The sequence below is a fragment of the Falco naumanni genome, chromosome 9 (genome assembly GCF_017639655.2).
Source record: "Falco naumanni isolate bFalNau1 chromosome 9, bFalNau1.pat, whole genome shotgun sequence".
NCBI lineage: Eukaryota > Metazoa > Chordata > Aves > Falconiformes > Falconidae > Falco > Falco naumanni.
In genome coordinates, this window is record NC_054062.1 from 10,115,198 (window position 1) to 10,132,835 (window position 17,638).

Here is a 17,638-nt window from a genome sequence, read left to right on the forward strand (position 1 = left end):
GAACAGAAATACCAAAACATCTCACTCACAGTTAATAATTAATTGCAGATCATGTTTTACTGAAATGTTATTGTCCCCTCCCAAGGAAGCCAAAACAGCTAAATGTAGGAATTTTTTAATGTACGATTTAAATTTTTAAGTATGATCAGAGTAATCCCATGTCAGTCCTAACTTTCTCTCAGTTTGATAGCTACATGAAAAATGTTCAGATAGCAAAAAATAACCAACACAGCAAACAAAAGCTTAGATTCACATTGTCCTTTAGAAAATAATTTTTATTTAAATCAAAGTGATTTTATATTTGCATATAAGTGAAAAAGGCATTTGAATTTTATCAAACATAATGCACTGTTTTTAGACCAAAATTTATTTTTTTTGTTTTGAAGCAACTATTCACTTGCAAATTTCTTTTAGCCATTTGTACTCCTGATTATGCCAACTTTCTAAGTACTATTACAAATAAAACTACAATATGAAAATATTAATGCATAATATGTCTACAACATGTACTATTTTAAACAGCATTTACAAAAAACACTTTTGTGACAAAACCTTTGCATGCCTGATATGCAAGCATAGGACCTCAACAAATAAGTTTATGTAAAGTTAAACTTAAGTTGTGCAAGACTTCTGAAGTTTAAACAAATACTGTAGTCAACCTTTACGGGAATGACATTTACAAAACTATTTCTGGCCAATATGAAGTTAAATTACAAGAAGGCCAACTTGGGCTTCTCAGCAGATGCAATAAACTACATGAGAAACAACAACATGTAGAAAAAAAATCTCGTAAAATTTAGGGTGCTTAGTATTATTAAAAATAACAGCTAAAATACCTACGATTAAATACCTGTGAAATAAACATGTTTAAATGGCTGGTGTGTAAACAGGGAGCAACAAACTGCAAAGAACATTGGAAAACACTTCAGAAGTCTAACAAAATTCTGAAATGTTTTTTAAAATCTAATTATGTCCCCTCCCTACATTCTTTCTATGACACAGTCAACTAATTATTCTAACCCTACATTTTACACCTAGACATATAGATGCTAAACTAACAGAGGCTAAATGCATTAAGAGATTTATTTAAATGCCTTTGTGGAAATGGTAGCAATTTAGGCCTACTACATTCAGTCTCTGTCAAACACTGCACACATTCCCAATGCTACATACTATGTTTCAGGATAGCTAATCTACGTACAGTTTTACAGATAGGCTAACATGAAGCACAGACCAATTTAAAAAAACAAACAAACAAAAAAAAACCAACAAAGAAACACCATAAATAACTATCACCAGAGCAGACTTTCTTATTCATACTGTGACTTGGACTTTAGCGATAACAAAACATCCCAGAAGCGACCCTTCGGCGGCAGACGGACAGGGGCAGCCGCCGCTGAGGCAAAACGGCGGGAAAAAGCACAAGGGCTACTAACGCGCCGGACGGGCCCGCCCCGGCGGGAAAGCTGCGTCGGGGGCGGGGCTCCGGGAAGCCCCTCCCCTCTCCGCCCCGCCCCAAGAACGTTCACCAGTTGCCGGCCAACGATCAGACAAAATGGTGTCGGCTCAGCTCCTCAGGCTGAGCGCTTAAAGGAGCCGCAGCGCATTGGGCCTGGTGGCCGCTGGAGACGACAAACGCTTAGTGGAGTACGGGAGGTGAGAGAGGCGCGTTGGGAGCCGGTGCCTTTCGCTCGGGGTCGCCTGAAGGCCGCCCGTGCCCGCCGCTGCCCGGCGGGAAGCGGTGAAACGGCGTTACCATGTCAACGCAGATAATCAAAGCGGAGGCCTGAGGGGAACCACCCTCGGCGAGAACCGGGATCCCCCTTCAGCGACCATCGCCGCTTCTCGGCCGCCTCGCTGTGGGCTGTGGGCGCGGCGCTGCCCCGCAGCCCGGCCCTGCGGAGGGGAGCTGTGCCCGGGGCTCCGCCGGTGGCGCCGTGCCGCGCCGGGCGCCGCCATCCTGTCAGGTGCGGGCCTGGCGGGAGGGGCAGGGGCCGCTCCTTGGCTGCGGCGGGAGCCCGCTGGGAGCCCTGGGGGGGGCTGGCAGCGCCGGGGGCCCGCCGGGGCGCAGAGGACAGCCCGGGACCCCTCGGCTGCAGGGGCAGCCCTGCGCGTCTGCATTCCCCGCCGGCTCTAGCGTACAGGTCTGGCGTGGTTTTCATGGAAAAGCCACAATCTGTTCTCAAGAAACCGCGTTACAATGCCGAATGCTCGCCTTACAACGTGAGGGAGCTTCCCAAACGAGCTTTTCAGTACCTCACTTTCCCTAGTCTCGCTTTCCTGGCCCGGAACGAGTTACATCACCCAGTATTGGATACAAGAGACTGGCTCCTTCATTCTTTATTTTTGAAGAATCACGGGGAAAAAAAATCGATTTAACGAATAAAATCTTCTCAAGACACTTATTCATATAGCTCTAAGTTCTCTTAAAAGCATGCGTGTCTGTCTTAAGGAATGTCTTAAAATATGCTTTTTGTTTACTGAGTGTTTTAGTAAAAATCTGTCCCTTGAAGATGGTTACTACAAGGGCTTTGATGCATGGAACATGTGCATGGCTGTTTCTACACTTACCCCTTGGGAAATACATTTCTCACCAGGCAAAGTTTCTGTTAACCTTCTCTGGAATTTCCCAGGCACTCACGGAACTACTTGTTTGCAGAAAGGGAAACACTGAAGGAATGCTTGTGCTGGACTGATTTTAATTTTTTTCCTCTGTTGCCCTTTTTTTTTTGTGTTTTGTGGGGTTTTTTTTGGCTTGTATTTGCTCTTCTAGCAGCAAAGTGGGTGATTTATAGCTTTGCCAAAAACAGTTGGGATCCCAGTCCTCCCTTTCTGTCCTCTACCAGCTGTTGGTCTGAGTTGAGAGTATCTCCAAACCTGACAGACTTTGTGTAAACCGTAAATACAGGACAGTTACCAAGATTAGTTGCAAAACAGAAAGCAGTTCAGCCAGGTCTTGGTGTGCTATAGAATGGTGTAAGTAAAAAGGTATGCTGCTCTGAGTATGTATTAGCCTGTGGAAACTGGAAGCTGTCACCCATTGGAGAATCGGCTTAGATGATGTTTTTTGGCACCATATCATTGCTAGAAATACTTTCTTATGATAAAAAACCCAATTTTTCAAATGTCACCTCTCTGGTGTCCCAAACTGTGTCATCTGAAGTGATAAATCATGTTGTTAAGCACATAGATACTGAGACAGCAAGCACCTAATGTCCTTAACATGCTTCTGTAGCGCCTTTGTTGGTATGCAAACCGTGAAGATTTAGTCTTACATGCAGACTGACATTTATTTCTGTTCTTCCAGATATTAGTCATATGATATTCTGTGTTTTTGGTAATGAAGAAAGGCTTTGTAAGTGAAGCATTATATAGAAAACCACAGATGTCAGCTTCTCAGACACCTAGTCCAATGTCTCCTGTGAGTTCGAGATCGCCATCTCCGCTTGGCCAACAGACATCTCCATCTGCTTGCAAAAGCAGAGAGCAGAGGCACCAACGACTTGATATGTCAGCAGAAAATGTAGAAGCTGCTTTTGAGTGTAATTTTCATAAAGGTATTGTATAAATAACTGCTGGTATGAAAGTACATACTAAAAGCATAAAAAGCTAATGTTCTGTGAACTGTCTTATTGAAGATGTATGCTCAGTTAGAAAGAACACTGAAGAATTTGCTTTTATCTTTTGGTACTCAAATATGGAAATGATAGTAATGAAAGCTGTGTAGAATAATGAGACTTTTACTCCTTACATTCTGTGCTGGGAGGAAAACTGGCAAAGGCAGATGCATACTGTGCCTTTTTCAAAAGGCTATACATGCTTACTCTAACATGTCATTTCCTGTAAATGCTTCTGGTGTACTGTTTCTTCTTATCCCATGTGGCAGTGAAGGTGGGGGAATAATTTTCAATGTTTTCCCAGTATACAGGGTGAAGTATAAGATTAATAAAATCACCGATTCTTTCACTACTGAAGGTAGTTTCTCTGTTTAATTTCAGATGAAAATGGTGTTAGTCCAGGAGTTAGATACATTACTGAAGCACTTATAAAACGTCTGTCAAAACAGGAAGATTTGGCATGTATAAGCTCACTGAATCTTTCTTCCTCAAAGGATGGGGATAAGAAATTTAAGGTAAGTGATTGAAAATAACCAGTAATTAAAGTTAAAAATTCATTCTGATTTTTTTAAAGGTCTGTTTTTATATGGATTTAAACAACTATATTCTGATTATGTTAGTGTAGTTCTACAAGGAGATCCTTTGTTTTTAAAAAATAAGTCCGCAAAAGAAAAAAAATTGGATCAATTAGAGTAAGTTTAGGACACCATCCATTTCAGTAACTTTTTAGCTTTTGGATTGTTCTGGCTTGGTGGGGGTTTTTTGTCTTGTTTTTTAATGGCAGGTTTTCCTCTGTGTAGATGAGACTGGTCTACTGTAAATTTAAAATCTGGTTTTCCTCTTTCAACACTACAGAAGACCGTACCTAAAGCAGGGTTTCAGAAGCAACAGTGAAACTGTGATTAATAAAGTGTTAGAATACTTTGTATTTCTTAATGAATAGATGGCTCTTAAAATTGAAAATCTGCCTTTTTCTTAAAAACGACAAAAAATCCCCACCAACCAAACCCAAGTTGCAATACCATGGAATTAATTTTATTTTCTTTAGTACATAGAAAATTTGGAAAACTGCTCTGAACTGGAGACACTAAATCTTAGTAACAACCAAATAGAGAAGATTGAGAAGTTGGATAAACTGATGAAGTTGTGTGAACTCAATTTGTCTTACAACAGAATCAGGTAAGCAGAAACACTAATGGTTTTGCTAAACCCAGGTACAGTAAAGCTGAATTTCTCTTACTGTGTGTGTGAACAGTTAAGGTGAATTTCCCATCAGTTGTATGGCAAGACTAACAGGCTTTGATAGATCTTAAAAATTACAAGCCGTAAGATATTAGAAGGCTAAATAGTTCTGGGAAGTGCTGTTCATATACCACAGCTGCAGTTAAACATGTTTTCCTAGGGAACCAAGCCAGAAACGCAATTTTCCAGACGCTATAATGAAGGTACAATAACCCAATTAAATGCATTACATTTTTAAATAAACTTTTACTGCATATTATTACAGATAATACAAGAAGTTTTCTTATAGGAGAGGAAGCTGAATGGGCTGGATCAAGCAGGCCGTAAACTCACTGAATTGCGTTTTCACTTTTACTGTTTTGAGAGTCTGGTATCTTGTCTGAGTGGTATAAAAATATTGAAGGCAGTACACAATAGCAAAATTGTTTCCTTTAATTTTTCTGTTAGTGAATTAGGACCTTTACGTGAGACTGACTTAGCAGTAGAGAAGCTGCGTTTTCAGCAGAGGAATTAATAGGAAGTAAGTGAGACACTACCATTTCTACACATTGCATTTGCACAACTTCCTCTCTCAACAGGAATTGAAAACATCAGAGTAGCTTTTAGCTACTGCTGTATTTTTTCAGTGGAGTTATATACAATTGGTATATACTCCAAAAATAGTACAGTCACAAGAGCACATTCTACTGCACTTTGTTAGGGTACTCATATCTTTAGATAAATGCTCCAGTAAACTAAAAAATAGCATGTTTTCCTCATTAGCTGTTCAGTGTTCTAATGAAAACACTAAAAAAAATGTAGTTCTGCCTGCTGACAGTTTACAGGTGATCCTTCTTTTGTATGAAAAAAATAAAAAATTTTATTTGGGTTCATCTGTGTCCCATAATGTTCTCAGGAAAAAAAGAACACGTTTTGCATATTAAAATGTAATTACCACACATTAAAATAAAGCTAATATTAAAATAAAGATATGTATACATTAGAGGTTTAGTGAGCCACAGTGAGCAAGGAAGTCTTATTGTGAATTTTTTTGTTATCTTACCGTAGTATTTGGAAGTAAGCTGGTGTAACTTAATTTGAATTTAGAGTCCATGGCAGTAAGCAACTGTTTTTACTCATCTCTTGGATCATAATTGGGACAGATTTTGCTGTAGTTTATCCAGAATATCTAAGTTATACAATAATTTTGCTATAGTCCATGATAAGTTATGTTTTTCTTCTTTTTTTTTTTCAGTAAAATTGAAGGTATAGAACATATGCATAATCTACAAAAGCTGAACCTTGCAGGGAATGAGATTGAGTATATTCCTACGTGGGTAGGGAAGAAACTGAGATCCCTGCGCATCCTTGATTTGAAATGGAATAAAGTATCATCAGTGAGTAATTATAGTTAGGAGCAAAATTGCTCAGAATCTTTTCATGATGTGAACTGGTATATTTACGTTAATTGACTTGGAGTAATTTCTGTTCTTTTTCCACAAAGTCTGTTGTAAGCCTAATAAAGTTGTTTATCAAAAAAAACCTTCTTCTGTACCAGGTATTCACAGCATAAACATAAATGTTGTTCAGGAAAGCATAAGCTGATGGAAGCTTAGAAAATCTTGGTGAAAATGTGAAGACTTTTGCATGTTATTGATGGTATCCCTTATGATAAGTCAATTATATAGTTCTGGAGATCTGTAAATAACCTATTTGCATCTATTTTGTATTTCTTATGGTGACTGATTTACTTCTGTCATCCAGGTTAATTTCCATGTTTGGCAGCTACAAAAGGGCGTCTATGAAATGAAATAACTTAATAAGATTCCTAAATGAGTCATGCTAGGAGGAGAGATGAACCAGCTGTTTGAGTACTCCTCATGATAAAAAACTCCCTTTTTTAATACTTAAGTCTGGGGGAATGGAGGGTTATATATATCCACAGGCCCTGTTATCTTGAAATTTCCAAGGTCAAGCTTGATTAAATTTGCCCTCTTTGCAGTGGTATTTTTTCATAGAAGAAACAATTTGATTTGAGGAAGTTACTTTAGTTCTAGTGCTGTGTATTTTGGTAGGTTTTTATAGATTATTCTTTAGCATAAATGTTAAAATAGATTCTTTGATATGGACGTAACATAAAACATTCTGTACAATCAGAAATTCACTGATGGGGTTTAATTGTGCTTGGAAGGATATCTAATCATTGTTCCATTTGTCTTCGATTTAGCTCCGTGATATAGCTAAACTAAGGCCTCTACAAGATCTGACCTCTCTATTCCTTGCTGATAATCCAGTTGTAAGTCTGCCTCACTACTCCTTGTACACCGTATTCCACTTGCGAGCACTGGAAAACTTGGATGGACAGCCAGTGACAAATTATGACAGGCAGGAAGCTCTGGAGAGGTTTGATTTAGGTAATAGTAATGTGTTAGAACTAAAGTGAATGACACAAAACTTAAATTTAGAAGGAAAATATTTTCTATTTGAATGTTTCTGTTATTTTGTTTTTCAGAAGAGAGAGATAAATTAGAAAGACAGTTGGAAAACACAGTAAAGGAGTTGGAGGACCTTAAACTTAACCAGTCCCAAGTGCTTGAGCAACTACATCATCAAGATGAGGTCAACAGATCATTAAAGGAAAAGATTCTGCAACGGAAACAAAGCTATGAAGACCTACAAAGGAACTTGAACACCAAAAATGAATTGGTAAGAATAACCCTTGCACTATGTAAATATTTTGAATAGTTTTCTTGTCAGAAACAGAGTTGTCTATGTGAGAGTTCAAATGGCTGGAGATTTATGTTTGAGAGACAAAACTTAGGTGCTGCAACTTTTCAGAGTCGTTATTCATTGACCAGTTGTTCTTAGGTATTCTTTCTGTGGAAAATGTAAGTATGTTGAACCGCAATCAGTATCGTTCATTTATAGTAACCAACTTGCTTGCGTCTAGTTATTTTTCTTTGTTTAAAATTTTGTCAGTTGATGAAAGGTTAAGCATCCTGTAGCTGCTAAATTGCTGATGTATTGAATCTCCTGCATTGTTGCTGTTGCAATAAGGGAAAAGATTAAATGCTTTTACAAAAACAAGGTGTGCATACAAGTTGTATGTCAGTAGTACCCCTTGACTGTTATTTTGGGTAATGTCTGTTAGTTTACTTGTACTCACATCATCCTAAAAACTTAGCTCTGATAAGTATCTTTCATTGGTAGCTATAAAATGCAAGAAAACTACTTGTGTGTGCTCAGTTGTGAGTAACCTGATGGGAACTTAATATATGGCTTTTATCCTGCCTGTTAGACTTGTCTTCTAAAATTTTATCCTTCAGAATCTGTGGGTAATACTTCTATAGCTGTTTCGTCTGTGAACACACACAGTAACCAGCAGCCTATTTCTATAGTGTAGTTTTCAGTGAAGTGAGATTTAGGAGCATGTATTTTGCAGCTTAACCCACTCTTATCCTTTGGATGACAAACTTTGCTGGCTTCTTTCTTCCTTTAGCTGGTGTATTGGTTTGTCACAGTTCCCTTTCCGCAGAGCCTTTATTCCTCACTGAAGGTAGCCCTACTGTGCTCCTGGGTTGCATGGTCATTTTTATTTCTAGGATTTATTTGCATGTTTACTGAAGTAGGAACATTTCTGTAAAGTGTTCCAGTGAGACTTTATATTCATTGTGGGTTTTGGATACAATTTTGTTGACTTTTTGGTTTCCTTTGAAACACAGTTAACCTTTTGCATGACATATATCTGTCTTTAGAATCTTTCTTTAAGCCTTTCCTTTATTCCAGTCTGTTCTGTTTTCTTTTCCTCCATTAGTCCTGCTTTCCACTGTCTGTTGGAGTTTTGCTGCATGTTCTCTCTCAGGTATTCAGTGTGAAAAGTTGATTTAAAAAGAAATCACATGATGGACCTGTAGTTAAAAAAAATAAATTCAAAACCTAACTAGCACCAGGCTAAGCTAAAGTGAAATGATAGGGTCTATACACCTGACAATTGAGATACTTTGTTTCTTTTACAGACAGTGAGTGTTAATAGTTCTCACTGCTCATTAGTAGCAATAAGTACATTTGTTACTTGGCCTAGATTTTGCTAAAGGATTGTACCCAAATTATTTTTTTTATCCTAAGTTAGTGACAAATTTATTTTCAAACCTTTAATGCGTGTAAACTTAAAAGGCCTTTCATGTGATCATTTGTGTTATATTAATTGTGGGCTTTTTGTCTACTCCTAGTCATCGTATTGTATCTTGTAATAAAGTTGCACTTTGATATTCTTGATACAAAACACACCATCTTAATTATTCTAATATGAGTTTTGTTTCAAAGTTGATGTCTTTGCCCTTCTCTCTACTGAATTGAAATTTGTGATAATGATGACACTTGCATGAATGCAGCTTACTTTGTTTACTGGTTTATTAGTTAAAGCAGAAGACAATGGAGCTAACCCGAGCTTGCCAGAAGCAGTATGAATTGGAGCAGGAACTGGCGTTTTATAAGATTGATGCAAAATTTGAACCTTTAAATTATTTTCCACCAGAGGTAATAATTTTAAAATAATGGATGTTTTCATTGAACTTAATAGGTTTTCTATAATTCTATTAGATACTGCTTTATTAAGAGTTATTAGTTACAAAATAGAAAAACTTAATTTTAAAATCGTAAGTTACCAGATTTGAACTAAACTGAATCTGAGCGACATTCACGTGTTGAATATTAGTATACATACCAATACACTTATGTTTTAGCTAAGTAGAGTCAGTGAACAAGTATTTCATTCTCACTATTAACCAAACAAACTATACTCCTCTCTTCTGGCTTAATTTTGGAGGCCCTTTCACTTGGAGAAATTCCACAAGCCAGAATGTTCTTGAGTTATACAGGGTTAGTTTTTTTTTTTAAAGGTTGGTTTTTTTTTTTCCTCCTAGTAGAGCTAACCTCTGTCATGCTTGCAAAGAAATTGTAGAGATGCCTGAATGAAAGGAGTCTGCATAAGAAATTTAAAGATCAGTAATCATTACATGACTTTATATATGTTGATTACAAACATGAATAATAGTTTTAAGTTATGTTTGAGTAAAGTTTAAGTACAATAATGTAATAAACTAAGTACAATCTATATTACTATTAAGTCTAAAATACAAAGAAAAATTCCTCCCGGTAAATATCCACTGGCATTTCCCCTTTGCAATAAACTGATCATATGGCAATTTGGTTTATTTGTTTTTAATTCTGTTACAAAATAATGAGAATGTTCAAGGCCAAACAGTCAAGTGTAGTCTGTTTGCTTCTAATTACTCTGATTTCAGCTTGGTTTTCCTTTATGTGCTTTTTAAGAGGCTTAAATGTATACTATGAGTTGGCTGCAACCATACTTCTGAGATAAAGACATATTGCTTAATACATTTCAGGATGTTGAACTTGATAATGTACCTGGTGAAAGCCCATACATTGGTAAGGCCAGGTATAAAAGAAATATGTTTATAAGAGAATGCTACATTGGTTACAAAGCTCAGCAGATGAAGATTGGAAGAATGCAACCAAATGAAGATGACTTCTATAGAAAACCCCAGCTGAAATTGCAGCTCCAAACTCTAGATGAACTACTAGAGGGTAAAGAAAAAAAGATTCGTTCAGGTAAGTTATTAACTTTTAATAAATAAAAAATAGTATGTATATCAATGTAGTTTATTCCACTGATTAAATGATACATATTTGACATGAGATGGCAATAGTGTGTCAAAGGCTCTAAGTGCTGTGATTTCCAAAGAGTGTACTTGATGCATTTTCGGTCAAAACTGTTACAATTTCTTTCTGCTGTTATTCTAAGATAACTCAGGATTAAAGGATTAAATATTATAGGGAGGTTTCATATTTTATGGTTTTAGTTGTATAAGACTCATTAAAAAACAATTTTTGAGAAACTAGAATGTATTTTATTATTATTTTTTTAAAAAAATGCATTTTGATTAACATGTTAACAGAAAACAGGCATACTAGTGTTATACAGAATATTATAATTTATTTTGTGGGGTTGTGTGTTTTTTTATGCAGCACAAAGAACATTAGAAGAACTGCAAAGTGCAGCAAGAAATGCAGAGCAACAGGTTTTGCAGGTAACTGGGGAACTGCAACAACTGAAGGATGCTTTGGCTCAGAAAAAAGTATGTGAAGAAGTTGCTACATGAATAGCAAGGGAAAGCATTCTAACCAGTGTTGATGTAGAAAATATAACATATGGTTTTCTCCCCATTCTTTTTTAAAGGGGCCATTGTACATGTGTAAATCCATTTGTCGTGCATCAGAAAAATCTGAAGGGTTTTAGGTAGCTTGTTTATAAACAAGTTGTCAGAGTTGTAGTGCAGTTAATAGCATCTAGGTGTGTTCCATGCAGTGCTGCTGCTGGTTGTTAACTTCTCCCAGAATGCTTTGGAAAAATGTAAATATAGATTGAAGTACTGCAGTAAGTGGACAGTTAAGGGTCGCTGCGTTACGCAGCAGGAGACTTGGATTTGAATTTGAACACACCTTCTCATTTGCAATAACCATAAGGTTATAGCTCCTTAATGGCTTAGTAGACAGAACAGCAGGTAACACAGTAATGGCACAACTTAATAAGCAGTGCTGGTGACCTGACGTACGTGTTCATGAGAAAGGAAGTTTCAACTGAATCTCTCAGTATAATTGTATGGATTTAATGTGTTCTGATTTATCAGAAAAAGCCTTTCAGGGAGGATTATAACTGCATATGTTTAGTTGTGTAGCAAATAATAAGCAACATAGCAACATAGTGGGCAGCAAGAATTAATTTAACAACACTTATCAGCATTAAACTAAGTTGTATCTTCCATTTCTTCAACTGTCATAAATTATTGCTATTTTTAGTCTTTAAACTTGCCTCAAAATCAAAGACCAGGTTTTCATATTTTATCTTCAGAAGTCATAACTGGGAGGGGGGAAAAAAAGACATTCTGGATAGTCTTCTTAAGAGTGCAAGAAGGAATTACACAAGAGGCTTTTGAAGTTTTATTTGAAAACAAAACTTTTTAGGATGATGGTCCAGTTGAGGGTTCTGGGGTTTCCTGATATGGTAGACTAATGGTATGAAATTTCTACTTACAGTAAGTAAACTGTCTTTCTGTTTTCTCTTTTTGAGAAAATTCTATAATTTTTTGTTATCTTAAGAAAATAAAGAAGACATGAAACAATGAATATCTCATTTTTGGACAACTTGTTAAGCTAAACTAGCAGTCTGATTTTAACTTTTAAAAATGTTGTTGATCAGCTGAGTATTTTCAATTCAGCTGTTTTACCCAACCTCCTAATGCTATTTCCAGCTATCACAGGCCAACAAGGAAGACATTGAACAGCAATTGCATGAAAAAATAAAAATCCTGCATCAGCTACACAAGGAAGCTTTAGAACTGGAAAAACACTTGAAGAAACAGAAAAGAGAAATGGGGAAAAAACAGAAAGAGCTTGACTGCTTGCAGAGTTCTCTTGCTTCTGTAAATTCTGAAGGTCCAAGACACGTAAGTAAAACTGAAGTCTTAACTTTTTATGTACTTTATGTGTTCATGTACTGATTTTTAAAGGTCTGTGTAACTGCTACGGGCCTGTAGCTGGAGTTCTGCTTTGTCAGAGAGCTCTTGCGTTGGCACAGGTCTGTTTGCAGGAGGTCAGCAGAGGAAAGCTGTGTGGAGTAGCACATGCAGCTGCCCTGGCTGACATGGTGACTGCTTTTATTGATATTCCAGCTTGTAAACTGCAGACAGCAGAAGGCAGCAGCAGCTGTAGCTCAGCATCCTAAAAGTAGAATCAGTTTTCAACAAATAGTTCCAATTCTGGAAAGATGTATACTGCCGTTTTGGTGGGGACTAATGCCCTTTCTCTGCTGTCACAGATGTGCAGCCCTGTCATTACTGATGGGTTCAGCCAGGTCTCTGAGGTCATGTTACAGGTTTGGAGCAAAGCTGGATGCACCAGGAAGAGCTCTAGCCTGATAGTTTGTTGCTTTTTGTTTTGGTGGTTTTTTTTTTTTAAATCTCGAGGGAAGCAAGATATTTGATTATGAGTTAAATGTTGTCAGGTACAGCAAACGCTTGCAGAAATTTTTAATTGAATTGAAATTAATTTTTTAATAGTTCTAAAATATGTCTTTTGGAATGAGAGCTTTTCTGCCCAGCTTGATGTTTTCAAGCGTGCAAAGAAAGAATTTTTATGCTTGGCTCCGCTTTTTTTTTTTTTTTTTTTTTTCCCCGGCAGAGGCATGCAAACACTTTTAAAAAATGCAGTATTTCAAAACCCCACCGCCAGCACCGTTAACTCCTCCGGGCTGCCTGTAGCGGGCGGGTTGTACCCTGCCGGGGAGCCCCGCCCCTCCCGGGGAGCCCCGCCCCTCCCCGCCCCGCCAGCCGCCCCTCCCCGCCAGCCGCCCCTCCCCGCCAGCCGCCCCTCGCTTCAAATCGCAACACAGGAAGCGGTGCGGGGCCACCCGCCCGCGCTCACGTTGCCCAGCCCGCTGCTGCGGCGACGGGAGCGTCCGGAGAAGACGGGACACTACTTCTTCGCTTCCTATGCTGAAGATACCGCTTCTTGAGCCAAATGAATTCTAGACCAGGGGTGGGGCGTTTTGCAAATGATACCGATGGAAGAAAAGACAAAGGCAAAGCTGTAAGTGTTCGGTTGTTCAAACGGCGCCCTGGTGACGTTCAGCAGCTGCAGCAAAGTGACTCAGCAGCAGCACCGGCGCTTGGGTTTTACTTGTTGAAATTTCACTTTTGCAAGCCCAATGGTGGTTTGTCTTTAACAAGATGACAGGTTGTACTAACGTGACTGCTAAAAATGACTTGAGGTTGAATACGTTAAAAATACGGAAAGCTCTGGTTTTACCCGTTACTTCTGTTACAGAAGCAACTTTATAATTGATTTTCCCAAGAACTTACACTTAAAAACTTGTGCAATTTTTTTTTGTAGTAGGAAAAAGGGTCTCTTTATCATGACAGTATAATTCTGTATTTTTCCAACTTTTCTGGTGAGTCATTTGTAATTTCAGCACTGTATTGTGTTGATAACCAAATTTTGTATACAGCTGAAACAGTCAGAAAAATTCATACTAAATGCGTGAAGTCCTGACCAAAGTCTGTGTGAGCTGCATGCATGGTGTATTTCCCAAACATTAAAAAACCAAAAGCAAAACAAAACCAGCCTACTTTTAAGTAAACGTGCTTAAAGATGGCCTGACTTGCTGGTGGTTCAGAGCGCTTTCCTTTGGGTGGTGACCTGACACATTCTGAAGCATCATGTACTCTGAAGGCAATTCAGGATGACAGGATTTAAGCTGCTGGAGAGAATCATGTTTGCTCTTGACTGAAAGAGGAAATGGAATAATGGAAAGGCTGGGAGAAAGGTAGTAGCTATGAGTAATGGTTTATAAATGTGGGCCTTGTTCATCATGCCCAGGCAAGGGGGAGACTTCTAACAATGCTGTTAGTCATACATAATGCTTGCCTATCTGGCATTCTTTGTGGGGCAGCAACAAGGAAAAATAACAAAAAAAAACCCCCAGTCATGACAACACGTGCTGCGCTTGGGACTTTTACTGCCAGTAGTAAGATGCTGCAGAACTGAGCTAAAATACTGATTTGAGTCTTTTAATCTGTGTTGATGCTGTCCCACTTTACCTTTCCAACTGTTAATTTACAGGCTCACATGAAAGCTCAAATACTGAGTAAAGAACAGGACTTTGATGTAATGAACAAACACTACAGACAGCTTGAGAGTCGCCTGGATGAAATGCTCTCTAGGATTGCTAAGGAAACAGAAGAAATCAGGGACTTGGAGCAACAGCTCACTGATGGTAAATTTTTCTTTTTGTCTTACAGTATTTTGTGTATTTAGGATAACATGACAGTTGAATTGAGGATTCAGTTTTGTTTACCTTTGCTTAAATTAAATAGAGACATGTATAAGAAAAGATTGCAAAACTGTTCTTAACTGATCTAAAAGGACATTTTGGGTAAACTGTTTTTAGTATGTTCACCTTGCTTGTATGTGGTGGGGAAGGTAATTTGCAAGGGTTTTTTTCTTTTCTTTTTTCTTTTTTTTTTTTTTTTTCTTAAGGTGGGGAGAAGTTTTGGAAGCTTAATAAAGTCAATGAACTAAATCTGTGTATACATTTACTGTGCAACTAGTCTATGTGAAAGTAAACATCCCAGAAAATAATATGAATATAAAAACTGAAACAAAATTGATTTAGGTGTAAAGGTAACAAATGTCATCTTAGGTGGGGGCAGGAATGCACAAAGAACTGTAGTTTCTTTTTTAACTCTCCCAGTGGTCAGGTTAATACAGTAATAGGGGAACTCCTAGCCTTTAAAACACAGGTATTTTCTGGTTGAATTTTAGTTACTTCTTGTTACTACATATTCCAATAGGTGAACGTCTTGAAGATGAAGGAATGTAGTTTTGTTTGTTTTGTAAAAAAGAGGGATTTCTTAACTATCTCAATTTTTTTTTTCAATTTCTGCAGGTCAAATAGCAACAAATGAAGCACTGAAAAGGGATTTAGAAAGTATTATCACTGGATTACAGGAATATCTGGAAAGTGTTAAGTGTCAGGCAAAACAAACCAATGATGAATGCAAGAAGTTGCAGAAGGATAAAGAATCTTTGCTAGAAAGATTGGCAGATCTAGAGGAGGAAAGAAACAACCTGGAAATAGTTGCCATGGATGCGGAAAATATGAAAAAAGTAAGGCTTAATACTGTGTTTCTTCCCAAATTCAGATAACCGAGAAGAAAAAAAAAAAAAGCCAATAACCACATTGGGAATAGCAAAGCACAGTTCCTTGGACAAAATAACTTTTTGATATGGTAACTTCAATTAGATGTATCCAAGCGTATTAAGAACAGAATTTAAAAACAGTTTCAAGAGACATACAGTAAATCTGTACCTTATCGAAGATCTCAGAAATCTGTATTTCATGGAAGGTGTCTGAGAAATGCAGGCTTCACCTTTCAGACGTTATTAAAAATGGGTGCACAGTTGGTATCCTAGTGAATTGCGTTAGTGAAGACTCTGGACACTAGCTGGGAATGTATATGCTGTTAGCTTGCATCTATCGTATCAGCCAATTACTTGAGAGCTGTCTTAGTATCCTGGTAAGCCTTTATGTGAACTTTAATATCAGGGGCAAATGTGTATCACTTTAAGCTATATCTTTCTAAGGAGTATAGATTTTTTGTAGTCTGTAGCCGACCTGGTCTTTGTATGTAGTGCTGCCACTTAGCTTTAAGTTTCAGTGTTCAGTGATTAGCGTTAGTGTCCATTTTGATCTACCTGCTGTCACATTGGTGATGCGTTCCTGAGTAACAGAGGAAGAGAGGCAGTGTACTCTAAGAAATCCTGGCTCATCTGTGTGCATACTTCTAAAATGAATGTAAAATTCCAGGAAATTAAAATGCTAGAGAGTGCACTCCAAGAGCAGCAAGAAATAAATGAAATACTTAGAGAAGCACAAAAGGACACCAGCATCTATGAGGCTGAACTGGAAGCCCAGCTAAGAGACAAAGACACTGAAGTCGGTCAGCAAAAAGAAGAATTGGAAAGACTGAAACGACTTAGCCAGGTAAGAACAAAGCTCTTGAGCTGCCAGAGGGGTAATCTACTCTAGGACGTGGGATGAACAAACTTTCCTTCATACGACATCTCCAATGTTGATTTGCAAATAATTTTTGGTTTAAGTGTGTCCCCAAATGGAAGGTGATACCAGTTTTCTAGGATTTATAACTTTTCATTGAAGCAAGGTACAGATCATTTGGGGACCCTATAGAGAGTATTTGGCATATTTGAAAGGAAAATAATAATGTGCATTGTTTTGGAAAGAGATAACTGTGCACCCGTCAAAGAAGTGACACTGAAGTGGTCCTGTGAAAAAAAAAAACAGGTGAAAGACAGTTTGCTCTTGCTCTTTGTAGTAAAAATGAGTCTTATAGGCAATCTTTTTATTTTGTAATATGTAATAAAGTAATAGCTTTCAGCTGAGGAAGAGCAATGAATGCCTGAATTCATATAGTCCCATTTTATCTTACTGTTGGGGGTTCTCATTTGCATTTGTGGATGATAATGATGTACAGTAACTACTGTCTTGGTTCAGTTTCCATTTGTCAGAAATCAACAAGTTGTTTTTTTGCAAGATACATTCCAACTACACATTCCAGACTGCAGGCAGAAATGAGAATGCAAAAAAGTAAAGTGTGGTGATCCATCCCAAACCCCTGCAAGTTTTTCAGTTTTGATGTTTCAGGAAAAACTTGGAAGGTCTCTGTAGAACACTGATAAAACGTAAATCTGTTAGTTACCTAGTGGGTAGCACACGCTCATACTAGGTCTAGATTAGAATTTACAATACCAATCTTGATGATGATGTTTTAGGAAAAACACCTGTTAGATATATATGATGTGATGTTGGGTTAATTTGGGATGGCTGGAGTTGTTCTGTTGGGGTTTTTAGGAGGTGGTGTCATATTGTTATAAGAATTACAGCTGTTGTATATTTGGGTAACAGGTTGGGGTTAGGAGCGGGGGTATTAATCTGAAGGGTTTCTGTGTTTGTAGATGGAACTGTCAGCTCTGCAAGCTGAACTTGAAAAAGAAAGGCAACTGTTAGAGAATGCTCTGATGAAAGTAGAAGAGAAGGAGCAGCAAAACCATAAGCTCCTTTCTCAGTTCAAACAATTGCAGGTGAAGTATTTATTGCCTTTAATAAGTTACTTGATAAACAGTATGATTTCCCCACTCCTGCA

The 17,638-nt window shown here is 37.8% G+C and overlaps 1 protein-coding gene across 8 annotated transcripts in view; it reads left to right on the forward strand.

Annotated features, from left to right (window-relative positions):
- The first annotated feature begins 1,521 nt into the window (after positions 1-1,521).
- The window catches only part of CNTRL (centriolin), a 36,898-nt gene continuing 20,781 nt past the window's right edge, over positions 1,522-17,638 (forward strand). For 2 of the 8 annotated variants that reach the window (XM_040606181.1, XM_040606184.1), the window contains exons 1-16: positions 1,523-1,656; positions 3,308-3,542; positions 3,999-4,132; positions 4,666-4,796; positions 6,094-6,235; positions 7,066-7,252; positions 7,351-7,544; positions 8,653-8,700; positions 9,255-9,374; positions 10,244-10,469; positions 10,887-10,996; positions 12,170-12,364; positions 14,538-14,691; positions 15,364-15,584; positions 16,285-16,461; positions 17,451-17,576. In XM_040606181.1, coding sequence (XP_040462115.1) covers positions 3,341-3,542; positions 3,999-4,132; positions 4,666-4,796; positions 6,094-6,235; positions 7,066-7,252; positions 7,351-7,544; positions 8,653-8,700; positions 9,255-9,374; positions 10,244-10,469; positions 10,887-10,996; positions 12,170-12,364; positions 14,538-14,691; positions 15,364-15,584; positions 16,285-16,461; positions 17,451-17,576 — 2,367 coding nt within the window. In that variant the 5' untranslated portion in view covers positions 1,523-1,656; positions 3,308-3,340. Of the gene's footprint in view, positions 1,657-3,307; positions 3,543-3,998; positions 4,133-4,665; positions 4,797-6,093; positions 6,236-7,065; positions 7,253-7,350; positions 7,545-8,652; positions 8,701-9,254; positions 9,375-10,243; positions 10,470-10,886; positions 10,997-12,169; positions 12,365-13,297; positions 13,506-14,537; positions 14,692-15,363; positions 15,585-16,284; positions 16,462-17,450; positions 17,577-17,638 lie in introns of those variants that run through there. The other 6 variants (XM_040606188.1, XM_040606183.1, XM_040606186.1 and 3 more) reach the window with 6 other exon arrangements.